At 40.6% G+C, this 21,480-nt stretch overlaps 1 protein-coding gene across 2 annotated transcripts in view; it reads left to right on the top strand.

The window, feature by feature from the left end:
• The first annotated feature begins 2,215 nt into the window (after positions 1–2,215).
• The window catches only part of kdr (kinase insert domain receptor (a type III receptor tyrosine kinase)), a 25,524-nt gene continuing 6,259 nt past the window's right edge, over positions 2,216–21,480 (top strand). Inside the window, exons 1-22 of one of the 2 annotated variants that reach the window (XM_008299364.1) lie at positions 2,216–2,525; positions 3,705–3,798; positions 3,877–4,079; positions 4,213–4,334; positions 5,811–5,976; positions 6,201–6,340; positions 6,679–6,862; positions 7,907–8,027; positions 8,857–9,023; positions 9,110–9,266; positions 11,485–11,605; positions 11,717–11,828; positions 11,934–12,278; positions 13,554–13,700; positions 13,787–13,918; positions 17,531–17,637; positions 18,024–18,159; positions 19,579–19,683; positions 19,766–19,879; positions 20,473–20,561; positions 20,818–20,980; positions 21,075–21,166. In XM_008299364.1, the coding sequence (XP_008297586.1) occupies positions 2,459–2,525; positions 3,705–3,798; positions 3,877–4,079; positions 4,213–4,334; positions 5,811–5,976; positions 6,201–6,340; positions 6,679–6,862; positions 7,907–8,027; positions 8,857–9,023; positions 9,110–9,266; positions 11,485–11,605; positions 11,717–11,828; positions 11,934–12,278; positions 13,554–13,700; positions 13,787–13,918; positions 17,531–17,637; positions 18,024–18,159; positions 19,579–19,683; positions 19,766–19,879; positions 20,473–20,561; positions 20,818–20,980; positions 21,075–21,166 (3,084 nt within the window). In that variant the 5' untranslated portion in view covers positions 2,216–2,458. Of the gene's footprint in view, positions 2,526–3,704; positions 3,799–3,876; positions 4,080–4,212; positions 4,335–5,807; positions 5,977–6,200; positions 6,341–6,678; positions 6,863–7,906; positions 8,028–8,856; positions 9,024–9,109; positions 9,267–11,484; positions 11,606–11,716; positions 11,829–11,933; positions 12,279–13,553; positions 13,701–13,786; positions 13,919–17,530; positions 17,638–18,023; positions 18,160–19,578; positions 19,684–19,765; positions 19,880–20,472; positions 20,562–20,817; positions 20,981–21,074; positions 21,167–21,480 lie in introns of both variants that reach the window. The other variant, XM_008299356.1, reaches the window with a different exon arrangement.

The following is a 21,480-nucleotide window of genomic DNA, read 5'->3' as shown; positions in this document are numbered from 1 at the left end:
GTGTTAGTGACTTATGGGGTCACCACATACAGCCAGAACGGATTCAGTGCTCAGTGGCGCTGATTCTCCAAGTCTCTAGAAGTCTACTGGAGGGAGGACCGCCATTGTTTCAAAAGATATTCCCTCATTTGGGGTTTTGATGATGATGATGACATGGTGTGTTGCGCAACACGATGGTCCAAAATCTTTCATCGTTGTTCAGTTGGATTGAGGTCTGTTGACTATAAAGGCCTCAACATGTGATTCACATTATATTCATTCATTGAGCCCTCGTGCCCTGTCACCTGAGACCACGCCCATCAGGATAGAAATGTTTTATCATAGGATAGAAATGATCATTCAAAACAACTTTGTGTCGATTTGTAGTAACTCTTTCCTCTGAGTGGACAAGTGGATCCAAACCATGCCAGAAAAATGCCCCCCACAGCATAACGGAGCCACCAGAGCCCCTCACAGTCCACTTTTTTGGTTTTGTAGCCTTATTTAGTTTACTTCAGTATACTTAAGAGTGACATAATTTATTTATTTTATTTTTTTAGGTGGACCTCCTCTCTGATTCTCAAACCTGAGAGTGTGTCAGCTGTCATCTACTTTAGGTGATACAAGTAAGCTTATATAAAAATTCTATAAAACTTTAAACCAAGAGCACTGGTACGATAGGAAATAAATATGTATTGTTTAAATCTACAATATTCAAAAAATATGTGTGTTTTTATTTAATAGGATTTTAAAGTGTATTTAATCAATGTGTTGACTTAGATAATGATAATGGATCACATGGCCAGGTAAAGAGTCAGCCACAGAGAATTGTCAACTGATTCTGCAGTTATATGGGGTTTTAGAGCAGTTTTGGTTTTCCCACTGGCAGCTTTTCTTTTTGTCATTTTCTGCCTTGTTTGTGTCATTTTGTTTGTCTATTTGTGACAGTTTTCTCTCATTTCTATCATCTTCTGACTCATTTATTTTTTCCCTGTTGTCGCCCATTTTTGTCTGTGCTGGTTTCCGTTGTTTTGTGTCTGTTTTTGGTAGTTTTGTGTGAAAATTTTGTTCATTTCCTGCTGTCAGTTTTCACAGCAGCCTGCTGTTAACTGTCATTCTTGATTTTGGCTCCAAAAAACACCAGCATTTACAGTTTTAATCATATTTAGGAAAACAGTTCTCTACTGTTGGAAGTTTGGTGTATAGTTACTGTAATTTATTGCAGTGTAAATTGTATTTTCACTGCTAGGCTACCTGTTCTCATATTTTCTTTGTTACTTTAATGAGAGGTTAATAGTGATCCAATGAAAAAAAAAAATTGCCAGAATAACTTTTACTAACGTTAAAGTAAAACTATCCAGACAGTTGTGATGGAGCTCAGGAGGCAGCCTGAGGATGATTTAACTGTGGCACTAAAACTGTACCTCTGTGTCTGACATCTCTCCCTTCTACTGCGAAGTCATACAAATTCTGATTTGCGTTACGTCCTGCCTGATCCGGTCTCTGTGTCAGAAACAATGAATAGTACAACAGTTGTGCCATGTGCGTAAATGCGCACAACTCTCTTGCTTTGGAGACTCTCATATTGATCGTGCTTCTGCTGTTTGATGCTGCAAGTATTTAATATACCCAGAGTAAAGACAAAGTAACAACAAACTGCACTTCAGCGCCTGTTAACGTTGTATCCAACCAAGATTAGGTCTGTGCGTAATTTACGCACGTAAACTGTGTCTTTTGCACTCACAGGAGAGCAAACATCTGGATGTTATTATCAAATATTAATATCAGAATGATATTAGAATGATGATCATTTGCTGTCTCGAATGATTAATTAAAGGATGTAGATCATTGTTGCTCATTACAGGCTTTAATTTGTTAGACTGACTCCAATTTCCGAAGTTGACGACTCTGCGCATACGCAACACAATACGTTTGCTTTGACGACTGATGGCGGTGTGGATCATATTTTAATGCTTTCTAGTAAACCTGCATTAGTAAACTGGTTTATCACGCTCATAAAGTAGGTGGGTTACTCTTGGTAGCAGCTGTTTGCTGCAACGTAAACAGGATTTTTAGGAGCAATAGAGTCAGCTGCAGACTTTTAAGAGTAGGTCAGGAGCGATGGCAAAATATTTCTCCTTCCTCTCTGGCACACCACCAGCTGATAAGCCCCGTGCCGACGAGTTGGCCCGAAGCCCAAAACGTTCCTGAACGCTCCTCCCCTGCAGGCTGCTCCGCCGAAGCGCGTCTCTCCATCCTCAGCAGCAGCTCTATGGGGACACGCAGAGCCGCACTTTACTCACCGCTGATCACCGTCCACTGCTGGCTTGTTCTCATGACTTTCAAACTTCCTCTGGAGCGAAAAAAGAGACATCAGTGGTTAAAGGACTAGTATGAGGCAGTAGGATTATTAGTATTATTACTGCAGTAACGTTTTTAATGGGACTTTGATAAGGATTCTGTCCATGTCTTCTGTCGGATGATGGCGCAGGGAGTCTCCGTCATTCCACTACTTGGCATTATTCTGAAAATCACTTGTGTTGCTGGTAAGATATGTTGTATGTATATGCTACCAAGGAAGAAGGAATGCAATTTAAAGTCAAAAGTACATATTATCGAATTGTATTTATTTTTTGTGAGCTATAAAGTCCTTGTATGTGTAGTTTCTCAATCATCCAGGTCATGATCAGAGCTTCATTAAAGTAAGCAACTGGATTTTTCTTTGAACTTGAACATGTTCAGCAGCCAAGAGGCTTCTTCAGAGTCCCTAAAAACTGTAAACATAAGTCCAGATGCTTATTTACTGAAGCTTTTAAGATTTTGGACTCCTTAGTGCCAGATCTCCCTGCTGCACACTTTTCTCCAGCATCTCAGGAAACTTGTCACAACTCTTCTGTGGATTTTGGTCTGTCTGGATACTTTCATTCTCTTCATGTATCCCCAGACTGACTCCATGATGTTGAGCTCAAGGCATTATGAGAACCATTCCATCTCTTGTGTGACTTCTTGTTCTTGTTGCTTAAGGTGTTTATTTATGACTATGACTGAATGTTTGGATTTGTTATCCTGCTGCAGAATCAATTTGGGGCCAGTCAGATGGTTTTGCATGATGGATAAGAATGTAGCGACAATCTTTAAACAGTACTGAGTTCTTTTTTGTATTCTAACAAGTATTAAGTGTCAGCTAATTTCTGTGATGTTCAGAAAAGGAGGGAAATCTTTGCCGGTTTTGAAAAAGAAGAATCAGATTCAACCTGTTTTTAGGTATATTTAGGGGTCAGTAAGTAGTTTTCAAGAAAACTTGCCTAATGCTCACTTGGTCAGCTTAACACTCAGGTTTCTTTTTCCATACAATGCATTATGTGCTTTAGGGCCTCACAGGGAGGCGGTGGACGGCCTGTATCCTCAGAAACAGGAACCCCACCTAGGCCACACTGTGCTGGGCTATTCAGCCTGACCCGGCCCATCTTCCCCTGCTTCCTGTTTTGACACAGCTCCGCCATTTGCTGCAACAGTGGAAAAATGGCCCCAATGTAGCCAGTTACAAAACACATCCTATATAGACGAGAGTTTTTTTTGTCTTTTTTCCCTTGTTTATATTTTAATTTTCTGCCTTTTCACTTGGTTTAATTCACAGACTGTGTGGAAGCGACAGTAAATTAACCCCTTACATCTATAAGTTTGGACGCTTTTCTGCGATTGACTCATTCTGTTGATTCCTCCAGCCATCGAACTGCGGTTTATGCCTGATCCACCGACGCTCAACATCTATGGCGTCCAAAGGATGAACAAAACTGACAACCTCGAACTGACATGCAGGTTTGTATGAATGCTTTAAATCCATTTACCGACCGTCCACCGCGTGCAGTCTAATTCTCAGTTGTCTTCTTCTTGCAGAGGTCGGCAGTACCTGAGGTGGACAACTCCTCCTACGAGCTCTCGCTTCTCCACCAGCGACTGCAGTGGATCGGGACTCTTCTGCACAACACTGACCATCACCAACGCAACTGTTAACGAGACTGGACAGTACCAGTGCTCCTACAGAGACCTGAAAGTTGAAGATGGCAAAACTTCAGCTGCGGTTTATGTCTTTGTCCATGGTATAACTCGCTTTAACTTATCCTGGGGTGGTTTTGCAGGACATTTAATTGAGATTTACCATCTTATTTCAAGATTAGTCAACCCCACGCTTTAACTTCCTGCTAACTTACGTTAAATTTCCATCCATTTCAGACTACAAGGTGCCGTTTGTTCCATCTGAGAAGGAATACGAGGTGGTGTTCATCCGTGAAGGAGAGCGGGTGGTGATACCGTGCCGAGGCTCGGTGGAGGATCTCAACGTCACACTCAACACTGTAAGGAGGGGCTGTTTCTTATTTCTTATTCTTTCTTCGTGAAATTCAAGGAGTTTTACGAGACGGAGAAACTTCTATAGGATAGAAGGCATGACTGCTGTCAAAGAATTTAGATGTTGTGTTTTATTGTTGTATAGGAGTTTTATAGGAGGGGAGCAAAAGAGGTTTTTTAAGAGGTATTTCCTGGAACATTGATTTAAACTGATAATATATCATATAATGTTGTTCAAAGGGGTTCTTTAAAGATTTAGTGATGCATTTCCATAAAGTGCAGGGGGACTCACGAGAGACACTTTAAAAAGAATGGCCCAAATCAGAGCAAGAGGTATGCTACTGTTCTCTCTCCCTAGTAAGGGTCAAGCTCCAAAATATGTCAAATGCGACCTTTATCAAAATTCAAGTCATGGTATCATTTAATTTGACCAGATAATTTCCTATGTTTTTCTAATTTCAAGCCCCGGGTTGGATCACAGGCATTCTGTTACGTACATCTTTAGTTTCCAAGACCATCATCAGGGGTGATGACGTCATCGGGGTTGTTTTTCAGTCTTTAAAAAGCTTCTCCGGAGCCACAGAAGACACTATACAACTGTTACCAAGGCTGAGCAGCACACCCTCATACTGACTTGTGCAGTTCAACTTTAAATCAGTGGCACAGTAGCCTCTTAGTTTAATTTGGTTTCAGGCAACAAAAAAAAAAAGTACATTCTCTGACCTGAAATGACTTCATCTAGTATTAGGTTTACTTAAGTTCTGACCTTAAGCCCAATATTGAAACACTTTACTTGAGTATTTCCATTTTATGCCACTTCAAGCTTCCACAGATGTTATATGGATAACACAACGAGCATTTAAAATACACAAAGCCACATGTTGTTAAAGAGTGATGATTTTGGCTTCGTATAAAAAGCAGCTCACATTTCAGACGTCAATGTGTGCATAACAACTTTACCAAATAACCTTTTTACATGGTTTCCTTTCAATCAGTGTTCAAATGAGCTAAAGCTTAGAGAAAAAGTCAAAAAACTGAAAATGGATTTTGTATCAGAACTTTATTTTTTCTTCTCTCCTGTCAGATTTATTTGCCGTCCCTGTATGTAAAACTGTACATGAAGTAGTTCAAACTGACTCCAACTGCAGCAGCTACAACAGTAACATGCTGCGGACACACTGATGCGTCACTAATGATAATCTGATGATGTGACATATAATAATGTTAGTCAGAGGGACCAAACCAGAGCTTTTAATTTAAAGTTTTGCTAGAATTTGCTGCTAATACTTTTACTGAAGTAGACTTTTTATATTTAATGCAGGACTTTTTCCTGTAATGGAGTATGTTTACATTGCTGTATTGATGCTTTTACTCAAGTGAAGGGTCTGAATACTTTTCCACCATGTGTAAAATGTTTTAGTGTTGATCGGATTTTAGAAACATTTTCTTGTTCAAAATCAGTAAATTTCTATGTCTGTCAGAAGTATCCAATTAAGGAGCTTCATCCTGATGGGAAGGACTCTCTGTGGGACGCCAGGACGGGCTTCACCGTTCCCACACATCTGATCAGCTACGCCGGCGTCGTGTCCTGCCAGACTCGCATTGGAAACGAGACATTTAAGTCCCCGCTCTACATCGTGGCTGTTGTTGGTAAGATGGAGGAGAAAAAAAAAGACAGAAGTTATAGAAGCCAAGGAGCAATAAATGTACACCTAAAAGAATTAATTAAGATTAAGGAGGTGAGCTTGATTGTAAGTGAAGGAGGGACTAGGTGAAGCACTGAGCCAGACACTGAGTAGCTGCAGAGAGTCTGTAGTCTCGGGAGAACAATAGGCTGCCGACTGACTGCTACGTCTTCCCTCCCTTTTCCGCAGGATACAAGATTTATGACCTCACCCTGACCCCCTCGCAAGTGAGGCTGTCTGTGGGGGAGCGGCTGGCGCTGAGCTGCACTGCCCACACCGAGCTCAACGTGGGCATCGAATTCAACTGGACGCACTCTGGTGGAGCCCTGGTCAGTCCCCGAAACTTTTCTGCTCTCAGTTTCTTTTTAAACTTTTAATCAATTCAGGTGACAGCCTTCGATCAGCCTGTTTGACTCGCTGCTGAGGGCAGACAGAGACACCAGAAGTGCTGTTCCTCACTTCCTGTTGTCCTCATATGTAGTCGTGACCTCCTGCTTTCAGGAATCCTTCAGTTTGTCTCTGCAACATCAGGTCAGAGTGCAAAGGTGGCCGGATGTGTTTCTGATGTTCTGTCTGCTTACATAAGAGGCTCGGTGGACTGAGGCCAAAATTTATGCATCTGCCTAAAAAGACAAAATCTCACGTCTGTTGTGTCTCCTCGTGTCAGACTTCGGTCAACGGGTCGCCGTCGTCCCACGCCGTGTCCCACAAGAAGAAGCTGTGGAACTCTCTGGAGCTGTCCAACACGCTCATCGTGGAAAACGTGACGGTGGATCACACCGGAGAATTCACCTGCACTGCTTCCAGCGGGCAGATGGAGAAAAGTGCCTCAGCATTTCTTAAAGTTTATGGTGAGTGCAAGAAATGATTTACACCAAAAAGTCAAAAACCGACCATTGTATGAGTAATTGCACATCCGTGAAAACCTAAATATCTTGGATATATATTTGTCACTGTGAAAGACAGCTGAGGATGTGATGTGTTCACTTTAGTGTAGCTGCTGACTGGGCCAGAAGATTCAGGATTTGTTATGTGACTACTGCTTGGTGGCATTTTGTGCATCAGTGAACCCAGCAGTAGAAAAACTGGAAATCATTGTTTCTTTTTGCCTTTTTTTCCTCTTATTTTTCAGAAAGTAGTTTTAAAAAACAAAAGGATTTGACCCACTGTAGGCTGGAAAAGTATAAAATGTCATAGAAATGTTGTCAAAAATAAAAACAAATAAATAATACTGTTAGCTAAAGACCCCCTCCAGTGAAAATCAAAGTTTTTGCCTTGTTAAAATCTTTTTTTTAATTTTTATTTTTATATAAGCCACAAGACATACAGTATGAGCGAAATAAACAGTCAACGCCATGGCTGAAAACTTCCACCTTAAAACTGCCACGTCCCAATGACGGTCTTAAAAAAGACAGATTTAGACAATCAAGGTTTCATATATAACAAACCTCAGGACACAATCCTGCCAACTCACTTTTTTTTTTTTTTCTTTTTTTAACAAATTTTTCGATTTTCTTCATCTTCTACTGTTTGGCACAAATTTCAAAAATCACGTACAATATCCTGTGATATATTCCCCTTTTTGGGCCAAGAAGTCTCCAGTTTTCTTTATGATTGTCTTTTAAACTGAAAACAGTGATGGCTAACACACTGGCAGATTCAATAAGCTGAATTATTTATTGGTGTGCTCAGTTATACATGTGACCTGTTTGCCAAACTAAACATCTCCACTGTTCACTTCTTAAAATTGTATTTAATTTGGCAACATGGTGCCTCCTATTTTTGGTTGATGTGAAGTCACCAGTCAGCTAGGGTGAAATGGCGATTAAAAAAAAGGAGGAATATTGCATATTGGTGTCACTAACAGCATCTTGTACTTTTTCTTGTGTTTCCAGAAAAGCCTTTTATTGATATCAAAGAGCCGTGGACGAAGGTGTGGGAAGTAAACGTGGGAGATCAAACATCCACAGTGATCCCTGTCAAGTACTCGGCCTACCCCGAGCCCAGCTTTAAATGGTTTGTTCACAGTAGAACCAGCACTCTGTAGCACTGGCAGCACTTCAGTTAATTTGCTATATGAATATGTGCAATTAAAAACTGAGCAGGTAAATGATTTGAAGTTCTTAGGAATAATCTTAGATCAGCAACTTGTGTGAAGGAGATTTTGAAAAAACTAAAAACAGCGTTACTACATCCCCTCACAGGCAGCCCAGTTATTTATGATTTTTCCCAATTTTTAATATTGTGTAGTGATATAGCCTCAACCATAACCATCGACAGTTATACACCTCAAATCTTTATACAGTCACACTCTAACAGTAACAGGCAGAAAGCTGTCCAGTGGCATTACAAGTATATCATGAGAAGAAACAATCCACTACGAACGCCTTTATCTTCAGTTTTTCCTCAAATTCACCTTCAAATGGATCAGCAGTTTAGCCCCAGAGCCACATAAATCCACAGACAAGACACTATTGCATTACCTTGGAACACGGTGAATGGAAACTATAAAACAGCACATCGTAGATCTAAACTTGAAGAATCGGTTTTCTCCATAAAAGGCTGAAATCAAGTTTTTACACATTCAAAATCTAATCGTTCACAACTGTTTTAGTTCACTCTAGGTTTTTGATTAGTTTTTTTTCCCTTTATGCATAATGTATTTGTTATAAGTATCTTATTGTAGTTTCATGTATCTTCAGTGTATTATGGTAGAACTGTGTTAAACTGCGTCATCCCTATCAAATAAAAATGAGCTACAAAAATGAATAAACCTATATGTATTCAATGCAACTTGTCAAAAAGTTCAATATTGTCTGTTACTTGCTCTCCTCTGTCTGCTCAGGTTAAAAAACGGCCAACCGCTGAAGGACGACTATAGAATAAAGCAGAAAAGCGAGGCTCTCATCATCCGTGGAGTCACAGAAATGGATGCTGGGAATTACACAGTGGTCCTGAGCAACAAGATCACTAAAGAGGAGCAGAGACGCTCCTTCCAGCTGCTGGTCAACGGTATGTTTGCTCTGTTCTTTGCTTTTTAAATTGCCTCTTGTGCTGCTGTTGGGGAAGAGACAGTGATGATAACTCTTCTCCTGCAGTGCCTCCTCATATCATCGAGAAGGAGGTGGCAGTGGACACTGATGTGTACCCGTACGGCAGCAGCCCCACCCTGAGGTGCACCGCCCGAGGATTTCCCACACCTGCACACATCCAGTGGCAGTGGATGTCCAAGGAGCACTGTCCGCAGGCCTTCATGTAAGTCACCAAAAACCACGGAGGGGCTTTGGTTTTCCTTTGTTGCGCGTGTGCATGCAGCGAGTGGTCGCACAGGCCTCTTATTGTCAACAGGTTGTTGATTTAGGAGGCGGAATAGCTGCTTTCGTGATGTTGACAAAAACAAGAAGAAGAGACAATGAGAGCACACTCTGACCTGATGCGGATCAGCGGATGTGATTCATTCTTTTCACAAAGTCCATTTTTGGATTTACATGGCTGTGCTTACTAATTTTGTATAAATCGCAAACTGGTGCAGCAAGCTTCCACGACAACATGCTGCCGAGACGGTTACACAACCGCCTCGTGATTTGCTCCTGCAGTGATTTGACGAGTGTTGACAGAAAGGAGGAGGAGGTGTGTGTTTGTGTGTGAGCAGAGAAGACCAGGTTCCTTATCTTCTGCCTACACATCCGAGCGCTTCCTCAGTTCTGCACTACGTTTCCTGTTGTTCTCGTCGTGCTCTCTGTCGAAAAAAAGAGCTTCGTCCTGCTTGAGCTGAGTTTCTTCTTGTAAACTTTCCGTCCCTGTCTGAAATACTTCTTTATTTCTTACTGTATTTGGAATTTGTTGCTAGAATTATATAGATATATATGTTAATAGATAAATGAAATAGATGCATAATGCAACAACGAGATGAAAACAAAACTCCTCTTATGAACTTTAAATACATAGCCGTGATTCTGAAAGACATTGTTCTCCATTTATTTCTCATTTGTCAGCCTTAGCAAGTATTCGGTGTATCAGAGAGAAAGAGGAACTTCTGCATCAGCAGTTTGGACAGGTGCTTTAAAAAAAAAAAAAAAAAAAAAAAAGTCCCTCTTAGGTCACCAATTTAACCCCTAAAACTCATCTCTGTGTGTCAAAGTTATATATTTAAATGCTTATTTTGATGTAAATAATCCTTTCCCGCATTAAAAGGGCCTAAATGAAACTCGACACTGTTGGTTCTTCTAGACTGTGCAGATCTATAAAGTCCTGCCTCTTTCTCAACCCATATTTCCCTGCTAGCTGCAGCTTAGCACACCAGCTCACCTAAGTTCAAATACTGTACTCTATGCCAAACAATGGAAACTGTTTCTGAAGAAGAATAATTATACAGTCGTCCTCAAATGTATTCATTCCCTTCCATAACAGAAAAGGCAAAATTTACAATAGTCACTCAAATAACTAGAAACTAAAAAAAGGTAATAATAAATTTTAAAAAAAAAGAAGCTAAATTATAATTTAGGGAAGTAAGACATTGCTTTTGAATTGTGATAGAAAAGATTTAAAAAAAAATAAAGTCCTGGACAAATTAGAGCACTTTTCTGATGAGCAGTGGGCCAAAATCAAAATACCTGTCAACAGGTGCAGATGTCCGATTAAGAGTTACAGAAAACACTCGATTGCAGTGATTAGCTCAAAGAGTTGTTCAACAAAATATTAGTTTACGGATCCCATCATGCTTGTTGTTGTTTTTATGTTTGTTTGTTTAAAAAAAAAAAAAAAAATTCAGTTGAGCTACAATTCAAAAGCGATGTCATGATTTTAATTAAATTTTCATTGATTATTACTTTTGTCAATTTCAGTTTATTTCAGTGACAGCTGTTTTTTTCCTTCTTTAATGAGACGGTATGAATACATTTGAGGACGACTGTACATAAAACCTCATGCCACAAGTTGTCAGAAATGGTTCCTTGTCTCTGTTATGTATGAAAACCTTGAAGTTTTTGAGATATTGCTTTAAGGGGAACTACGGAGCTTATCTTGCTCATTATGTGATCTACCATATAAAAAAAAGCACCATGCAGACGTCGTATTTAGGTAAAAACCTTATGTCTTTAATATGTTAATAAAATTGATACATAAGTCAAACCAAATGAAGTCGCTCTGTTGCACATTTAAACAACAGACGTGCTTTCTAATCCAAAAAAAAAAGAACCGTACAAATTCACCAGCAAGTTCAAGACCTTCCAATATACATCATTGCAGCCCAAAGATTTTCTCTGAATGAAAAAGTTTGATAAACAGGGACATAGGCCATAATTCTGAAAGACATTTTTTTCCATTTGCTTGTCATTTATTGGCGTTAATACGTATTTTGTGTATCGGAGTGAAACAGGATCTTCTGCACAGTTGTGACAATTTTATTTTAAAAAAAACTAATCGTGGGAAGATATTTCTGTTTCACCTAGTTTCTGTTTATTTTGTCCATCAGGTCTGGACTGTCTAAGTCTGAGCTTCAGCTGGAGGAGTGTACAGGTTGGAGAGATATCAGCAACAGCACCGGACACAACCATGTAGAGAGAATCATGACCGACACCGATCATACACAAAAGGTACTTAATGCCTCATAAGACCATCGGATTTTTTTTTTTTTAACTGTATTTGATGTGGAATTAATTGAAAGCATGATAGCAAGTATTAACAGATCCAATGCATTTCTCTAGAAAATCATGAGCTCTTTGAAGATTCAGAAAGCCGAGGCTCACGCCCTCTACAGGTGTATGGCTGCCAACAAAGTAGGAGAGGATTCACGCGTCATCTTTTTCCATGTGACACGTGAGCACTGCACTTCTTCTTCTCTCGTTTAATCACAACCTGCATTTCAGTGTTTCTTATGTTTTCTCTCACTCCTGCTTGTGTTGTCCATCTGTGCCCTGTCAGGCGGCCTTGAGGTGAGCATGTCTCCGTCCAACGAGCCCCTGGAGGAGGACCACGTGGTTCTGCGCTGTAAAGCAGACAGGCTGATCTACGGTAACCTCGCCTGGTTCCGTGTGACCAACGTGTCCGAGTCGGAGAAGCTCACGTCGGTGCAGCCTTGTCGCTCCCTGACTCTGCAGCGAAGGCCGACGTCGCAGGCCGTTATGTCGACTCTGCAGGGAACCAACGTGACGCTGGAGCTGTCGCTGCCCAATGCTTCCCGCCAGGATGAGGGTCTGTATGCATGTCAGGTGGTCAACATCAAGACCGGGGAGAAAACCTGCCTGCTCCGCCGAGTGTCTCTTAAAGGTGAGAAAAATGTCGTTTTTCAATAACTCGTGTGTCATTTACGAGATTAGTATTTCAAACCAATTATTTCTTAAATTTAACATAAATAGGTTTGTTTTTGTTTTGGCAACACTGTTTTTACATGCAGGTAGTTGTCAAAAGACAATTTCTCATTATTTCAAGGAAGGAACAATATTGTCCAGTGTAGATTCTCAGTCATTCAGTTCTTGGTAATCCTAAGTGCTTCAGTAGAAGACAACTAGAGTCTTTTTGGTTCTTAAAGACATTTCACCTCACCCAAGAGGATTTCTAAGTTCTAACTGACTGGTGGGAAGTAGCATCCCCCACAACTCACATGGCTCTGTACATGTAGGCTTCTTAGTAACCCAGGATCATGACTCAAGATCTGAATATGGTGAAACTGCCTGGGGAGGTCTCTAAGAGCTGCATTATAAGTACCTAATAAGTGATGCCAAAGCCAGGATGTCTTGTTGGTTCTTAAAGATGTTTCGCCTTTCATCCAAGAGGATTTCACAGTTGTAGCTGACCCAAATGTTTATTCTCACCAATAACTTACATGGGTCATGGCTTGTTAATGACTCAGGACACATGACTCAGAGTGTGAATATGGTGAAACTGCCTGGGAGGCATCCAAGGGCTGCATTATAAGTATCTGACAAGTGGTGAGAAAGCTTGGACTTCTTTTTGATTCCTAAAAACGTTTCATCTCTCATCCAAGGAACTTCCTCAATTCTAAATGACTAACTCATGTTGTGAATGTTGTGAAACTACTTGGGGAGGGGTCTCAGGGATTATAAGTACCTGATAGGTGGTGAAAAGGAGAAGGTATTTTTGGTTCTTGAAGACATTCCACATCTCATCCCATAGGCTTTCTCAGTTTAAAATGACTGCCTCCTCTGGCATTTTCACCACATCTAGACCTTGACTCAGTCATTTAGAGCTGAGGACGTCTCTTGGATGAGAGCTGGAACCTCTTTAAGAACCAAAAAACATCCAGTGACCTTTCACTGAAGCACTTAGCATAAGACAAAATATTTGTATAATGGGATTATGGCAGATATAATTATATTAACAATACATAATACTTATATAGCGCTTTTCAATATACTCAAGACGATAGTCAAAGAATGTAGAGTAGAATAACACTAATAAAAGATCTGGAATCTGTCAAACATGTATTTGATCCTGTGATTTACAACAATCTGTTTAAAAGATCTGCCACAGTTCTCAGTTTTTGACTGTGCTATGTATTCTTCTTTTTTATTCTGATTTTAGATCTTGAGGCCGCCAGGATTCTGAACAATTTCACGGACCAAAAAGTTAACGTGAGCGCGACGATCACTCTCCTCTGCGAGGCTGCTGGGACGCCCAACCCGACGGTGATCTGGACCAAAAACAACCACACTGTGGTGGAGGGCTCAGGTGGGACATGCACAGCCTTTGGCCCTAAACTGACTCACTTCCAGAGTTACCGTAGATGTAAAATAAAACATTTGGATCGGTTTCAGGTGTGATCCTAGGCCCGCACAACCACAGTCTGACGATTCAGCGTGTGAAGAAGGAGGACAGCGGTCTGTACACCTGCACTGCATGCAACAACCGCGGCTGTGACACCTCACAGGCCGACCTGACAACTGAAGGTCAGTGCTTCTCTGAACTGTAGCCAGATGATGCTTGTTGTAGCTGAAACATGACAGCGTGCAGTGATGTAGGAGTTCCTGTCTGCTTATAGCATGAAGGACACTCCTCCTCTTGTAGGATCACGACTCCAGACTGAAATCATTTTGCATCTCTTGGTAGCCATTCTGTGTAGCTGCACTCTTTTTGTGTCTCTTTGTCGGTGTTCTCTGTCTTTTTAAGAAGTCTCTTTGAGGTAGTTTGGATTGTTTTTGTGTCTCTTGGTAATAATTTTGTGTCTTTATTGTTATCAGCCTCGATTAGTCATTTTGTGTCCTTTGTAGTCTTTTCTCTTTTTGTAGTTGTGTCCCTTAGCAGTTGTTTTTGTTGATCTTTGCTGCCATTTTTTTTGCATTTCTTTGTAGTTATTTTGATGTTTTCTAGTCTTTTGTGTGTCTTTGTGTAGCCGTAGTCTTTTCACGTCTCCTCATACGTGCTTTTCATGTTTTTGTCATCCTCGCTGAGGCTTGTTTGTAGTTGTTCTCTATCATTTTAAAGATTTTTTTTTGTTTCCTTGGGATTGTTTACACTTTTTTGTGTGTATCCCTGTAGTCATTTTGTGTCTTTTTTAATATTGGTTTCGAGTCTCTGTTGTTTTGCGTGTCCTGTTGTAGCCGTCCTTCATGTTTTTAAAGAAGTTTTCTGTCTCTTGGTGTTGTTTTGCACCTTATACTGGTGATTTTTGCATCTTTTTGTAGTTGTTTTGCATCTTTTTGCAGTCGGTTGGTGTGTCTTTGTAGTCCTTCTGTATAGTTGTAATCTTTCTGCGCGTCCTTATACCTTTTAAAGTTTTTTTTCTGTCTTTATTTATTGTTTGCATCGCCCTTTCTTTATTTTGTGTCAGTTTATCCTTGTTCTGAGTGTCTTTGTTGTCTTATATGTCTCTGTGTTCTTGTTTTGTACCCTATCATATCTTCATGAAGTATTTTCTGTCTTTTTGGGATCTTTTTTTGGTGGTTTTGTATCTCCTTGCAATCAGTTTGTCTCATATAGTTGTTTTGAGTCTTTTCGTCATTGTGTGTATCGGTAGTCTTGTAGTTGTTTTGAGTCTCTTTGTAGCTATTTTGTATCCATGTGCAGTTGTTTTGTATGTCTTAGTTGTCATTTTTTTGCATTTCCTTTAGTTGTTTTGCATCTTTTTGCAGTCGGTTGGTGTGTCTTTGTAGTCCTTCTGTATAGTTGTAATCTTTCTGCGCGTCCTTATACCTTTTAAAGTTACTTTCTGTCTTTATTGGTTGTTTGCATCGCCCTTTCTTTATTCTGTGTCAGTTTATCCTGGTTCTGAGTCTCTTTGTTGTCTTATATGTCTCTGTGGTCTTGTTTTGTACCCTATCATAGCTGTTCTCTATCTTCATGAAGTATTTTCTGTCTTTTTGGGATCTTTTTTTGGTGGTTTTGTATCTCCTTGCAATCAGTTTGTCTCATATAGTTGTTTTGAGTCTTTTCGTCATTGTGTGTATCGGTAGTCTTGTAGTTGTTTTGAGTCTCTTTGTAGCTATTTTGTATCCATGTGCAGTTGTTTTGTATTTCTTAGTTGTCATTTTTTGCATTTCCTTTAGTTGTTTTGCATCTTTTTTCAGTTGTTTGGGGTGTCATTGAATCACTTCTGTGCAGTTGGTATCATTTGTGTCTTTGTAGTTGTTTCATGTCTCTTTGTAGTTGCCTTCTATATTTCTAAAGCAGTCTTTATCACTTTGGGGTTGTTTACATCTTTTTCTTTTTTTGGTTGTTTTGTCTCTCTCTATACATTTTGTGTCTGCTTATATTTGTTTGGAGTCTCTTTTGATTTCCGGTATGTCTCATTGTACATGTTTTGTGTCTCTTCATCGCTGTTTTCTATCTTTTTGGGGTTATTTGAGTTGTTTGGCCATTTTCTGTGTCCTTGTAATCAATCTTTGTGTCATTTAGTTGTTCTGAGTCTCCTTTAGTCATTTTTTGTCATTAGTAGCATTTTGTCTCTTTGTAGTTGTTTTAAGTGTCATTGAGGCTATTTTGTTGGTCTTTATTGTAATTTTCTGCTCTTCTTTGTAGTTTTTTTTTTTTTTTACATCTTTTTGTAGTTATTATGTGTGTCTTGCTCTGGCCCCATACGCCCCTGAGCCTGTGCCCAGTTTGCCTGTTCAGTGATATATCCACAGCTGATAGTAAGGAATATATTTATCATGGTTCATGTGAAAGAGTTTAGCCTTAACCTTTTGGCAATTCCAACAATACTCACAAAACCTGTATATTTATATCCCACCTCAAGGTTTCACCAATTCACATCACACATTCGACTTTTTTTTTTTTAATATATCAAAGATACAGAGTAAGAATAACTTTGCTTCCGCATGACAGGAAGTTGGCCCAGTTAACGCACATCCTCCCGGGAGTTTCTAAATCCAAAACAATGAGGAGACGGCAGGACAAAGGGAGAGGCCAGCCTTGCCCCAGCTCCAGCCTCTGCTCTCCTGTCCACTCTCTTCTGTCCCAAACACAGAGACGCAGCGAAAAACAAATAAATGCGCTAACTGGAAGCAGCGTCTACGTGACCTCGTCCCCGCCAGCAGAATGCAGACCCAGTTACAGCAGATCACAGCTCGGCGTCGGCGCCAGCTCGGCTAACGAGGGAGGGTATAGGAAAGACCTGCTAACGAGAAAATCCCTGCATATGAGGGATGTTTACCCAGCGACAGAGAGAGACCAATCTTACATTTTGTGTTACAAAAAAGCAAGACCCTCTCTAGCGTTAATAACATTTTGGCTGGTGCAGCCTCTTCACTGTGAAGAGAAGCTTGATACCGTCCTACAATATCACTGGACAAATTGTACATCAAATTGTACAACAAAGGGAAGAATATTCAAGCCTCTCTCTGTTAATGAACTGCCAAGTAAACGGATATTATAAGTAGTATTCTTGTGGTTTCTTATAGACCTGGATTGCACATAAAACAAACAGACTGATGCTATTGCCTTATATTTATGAGATCAGAGGTTTGACTGTCCATCAAATCAGTTGCATGAGTCGTACTTCAGTTTGTTTTAACAATAAATGCAAAGAAAAAAATAATCTGGGATGAGAAAACTCCACTAAAATATCTTCTTTTCAAGACATCTTAAACAAAAATATACGTAACATTCCCTTTTTCTGACCCCGTATTTCCCATAAATAATTTCTGCACAGTTCCATAATCTAAATTGCAGTAGAGAGAATCGGTCCATTACACCATGTAGTAACATACTGCTATCGCTCTGATAGGCCTTTTCCAAGTTGTCTTTGGCAGCAGCTGCTGGTGCTGATTCCTGATCATTTGTTATGACAAGATAAAATATCCGTTTGCTTACAGTCCAGATTCCAACAGTCGCCTTCCTCCAACTCAAACACAGACATGTGTAGGAGCCAAAGACAATGACAAACCTGTCTGAACTTCATGCAGTGCTGCCAAGCCACGTCGCCGAATCACAGCCGTCAGTCTTCTGTGACTGTGCCACGTTTTTCAGCTGCAGAACTGGGGCCCCCGAATTTGTCATATTAGTTGTATGATCTCTTCTTTGAAATCATCTGCTTCAAATTGGATTGTTTGTGTGTATTCTAGGTGCAGAGGAGAAGACTAACGTGGAGTTGATTGTGCCTATTGGGTCAGTGGTCATCGCCATGTTTTTCTGGTTACTGATCGTCTTTGTCATCCGCGGAAGAAAAAGAGTAAGAACATCCTCCTCTTCCATTTGCCACTCTTTCCAGCTACACACAGGGGAGCCGATAAATGAATAATAATGATAAAATAAAGGGGGGAAGCGCTACACACACACACATGCACACACACTGTAGGGCCGTATGACTGATTAGAAGTGACTGGTCTGGCTCTCGGTGGCTGCTCTCTTTTGTATCCAGGAACAACGGGGCAGCTCTCTGCTCCCATAAGTCACGTAGGCCCTCAACACTGACTGGGCCCCTTTTATCGGAGGGGCACCGGAGTCATTGGAAAACTGCTGTACAGTTTCATTATAGTATAAAGAAGACACATCTCATTGATTTGCTCAGTACATCTCTGCTTGTCGTTAATATTTCTCACTCCGTCACTGTTTCAGACCAGTGGAGGGGATCTGAAGACGGGCTACCTGTCCATGATCCTCGACTCAGAGGACATGCCCATGGACGAGCAGTGTGAGAGGCTCACGTATGATGCCAACAAATGGGAGTTTCCTCGGGACAGACTGAAGCTCGGTGAGACTGTGATTTATTTCTGAGAATACTGTTGCAGCAAAGTGGCAGTTCTGTTGACAGCAAGCGTCTGCGCTGCTACCTACAAATCCCACCTCAGTGTTTTTTCTGTGTGGATGCTAGAAGGCAGAGGCAGGTTTCCCCAAAGGGTTTATAACAGATCACATCACATTAGGCTGAAAAAGTTTTTTAGTTTTTAGTGAGCTTTCTCAGCATGCAAACACATCAGCACCTCAGCACCAACAACCAATAGAAAAAAAACAACTGAGTAGTTGTCTGGAAATATCTGAAAACTCACATAAATATGTTTTAATCATTCATTTGGTGTCAAATTCTATATAAACTTTTTGAATGCATTCTCTAAAAAATCCACAGACAATTTCCAGCTCCTTATTTGGAATATTTACATAAAGTCAATTTCTGTTAAAGGCTTTCTTACTTGCTGCACATAAGACGCAACTAATCAAATAGAGATCTTTTCTAATCACATTTGCAAGTTTCCCAAGATACATAATATCGTTAACAACTGCATTAAATTTTCTGCATGAAGCCTTGTCTTTGCACAGTTCCAGATAATATGGGAGTGGACAGCATCCAAAAGTGTGGTTGTGTAGCAAGTTGCTTGCTTTTTATATTGGCTGCTATGAGACGGTCCTTAACTTCCTGTGCCTGTCTGTCAATGTTGATTGTTTGTCCACCTCTGTGTCCAGACTGAAATATGTCAACAACCCTCCAAAACATGCTAAAAATGGATGATAAACATTACTTGCTAGACAATAGAAATTTTCTATTGGTATTGTGTGCATGCACAGAGCTTCTAGTGACTAGTCTTGTTTTTTTTTTTTTTTTTTTTATATTATTTGAGAAGATCCAGTCAAAAATATTTTCTCGTTGCACAATGATTAACTGTCTCAACCCCAAAACCCACCAGTAGGTTTAAAAGGCATGTTGTCTTTAAAAAAAACTGTCAAAATGACATGAGAGCCAGAAACTGTAGAAACCAAAAGAATCAAAACTAAATTTTAACTTTCTCGTTATGTGTGATGTGGTGTTATAATGGAAAACCAACAGGAGCATGAGAAAAATATAGGAACTTTTAGGCTGAACTGCAGGCAGTGTTTACACAGAGCAGATAGGACACAAGTATGGAAACAAATTAACATGTAAGTCGGGAAATATCACAGTATGTACCACCATTTTTTCCAACATTGGCAAAAATATCTCTGGGCATGAGGAAAGATGTTGGGCATGTTGATTATATGTGTTTTCAGTGAAATAAACAAAGAAATTTCTTCTTATTTTTTTAGGATTTGTGGCATCATAGCTGTGTCATACTGCACAGAAGACATTTTCCTTGAACACAGTATCAGCTCTGACAATGTTTCTTCATAGTGTCTTCATGAAAAATGTTTTACATTTAAGGTGAGCCGCTGGGACGAGGGGCGTTCGGTCAGGTGGTGGAAGCAGCTGCCTTTGGCATCGAGAAAGCCACCACTTGCACCACTGTTGCAGTCAAGATGCTTAAGGGTTGGTATCAGTCCTTGCAGACTGTACGCACGGTGAATACTTACAAAAAACACAGAGTCAATTTTTTCTCTTCGTCATACAGAGGGAGCAACTTCTAGCGAGTACCGCGCCTTGATGTCAGAGCTGAAAATCCTCATCCACATTGGACATCATCTCAATGTGGTCAACCTGCTGGGAGCCTGTACGAAGCCTGGAGGTGAGTTAGTCATCACACAAAGCAGATTCCTGAACTATGCGTCAAGATGGGCTCATTTACTTTACCCCCTTTTGTGTCTTGAGCATGCAGCTTTTCTTAATAATGCTTATCAGGTACTCATAGTGCAGTCTTGAGGTACCTGACCTGACAGTTTTATAACTTCAGTCATGTACGATTGTTAATGAGCCAGGAGCCATGTAAGTTAGAGGTGAAAATGAATACCTGGGACTCCACACCTGTCATTTAAAAATAAGGAAGCCTCTTGAATCAAAGGTGAAATATTTTTTGTAAAATCCAAAAAAGAAGTCCAGCTGTCTTCTACTGAAGCACTTAAGATTACTATGACCTGGATGACTGAGGATCTGCACAAACGGCAAGTCATAATACCTAACAAGTGTTCACTCACACAGTTACACGCTGCCTTCAAGCACAAAGTTGTCTGTGTTTAAGTCCGGTAGTTAGTATTTATTTTCTTTTCCTGTTAAACTTCTCATTAAATCAGCCTCCACATGCCATCTGCAGCCCTGTAAGGTGTAGTTATGAGTTGTGGCTCCTTCTCACTTTGATCATGAACTTCTTCCGTCACTGTGCAGGACCTCTGATGGTGATTGTTGAATACTGTAAACACGGAAACCTCTCCAGCTACCTGAAGAGCAAGCGTGGAGAATACAGCCCCTACAAGGTAAATGAAGTGTAACCCACATGCAAACAATGAACCGAAGCTGGCCCTCTGATGTGGTTACACACAGCCTGGACGACTGCACACAGTCATAGCATTGACCACAGATCGTGATCTAGACATTCGCCCACAGATTGGATCCAACATATTTCACTCCATACAAACAATGCATGCATCCTGAAAAAAACATTATTAGCTTTCTAACTTTCTTCTTCCTCATTTTTATTATCTGATGTTTCTACTGTACTCTGATTTACAGCGGAAGCGAGTGGACAGCCAGAGGTGGACGTCTGCAGAGGAGGATGTGGCCGAAGGGGATCTGGGTCTGGGGAAGGTTGCCCAGTTGGACATCTGCACAGGAACAGCCGTCTGCTCCAGCACTGCAGACATGGCTTCAGGCTACAGCGTGGACACTCACGAAGGTGCTGAAGACAACTCACAATAACACAGTTTTTTGTCCACTTCCTTGTGATGCCGTCTAACATTCATGACTAAAATAACGTCTTGTGATTGCAGAGAGTTCAGACGATGACCATCTGACCATGGAAGACCTGATAAGCTACAGCTTCCAGGTGGCCAAAGGAATGGAGTTTCTGTCCTCTCGCAAGGTGAAACCACGAGTGTTTGAATTTCTCTGTGTGCATGTAGGCATCCCAGTTAGAGATATTGCAAGGGCACTTTAAGAAGTTCTCATCCTCACCTGGAAACAAGGGGCGTAACTCCAGTTTTGGGGCATACTATAAAATCTCACATCATTGTCTACAAAAACTGAAATGTTTGAAGCAATCGAAGAAGAGAGGAAAGCTTCGAGCTGGCTGCTGTTGCTCCAGGACAATGCATGTGTTCACACAGCACAGGTGGCAGAAGCAGTCAAATGTGGCTTTGACCTTACCCCATGACCTTGACCTTGCCCCATGAACCT

Source organism: Stegastes partitus, unplaced genomic scaffold, assembly GCF_000690725.1.
Source record: "Stegastes partitus isolate 25-593 unplaced genomic scaffold, Stegastes_partitus-1.0.2 Scaffold30, whole genome shotgun sequence".
NCBI classification, from domain to species: domain Eukaryota; kingdom Metazoa; phylum Chordata; class Actinopteri; family Pomacentridae; genus Stegastes; species Stegastes partitus.
The sequence above is the reverse complement of the archived record's forward strand: the minus strand, read 5'-3'. Positions and strand labels throughout refer to the sequence as shown.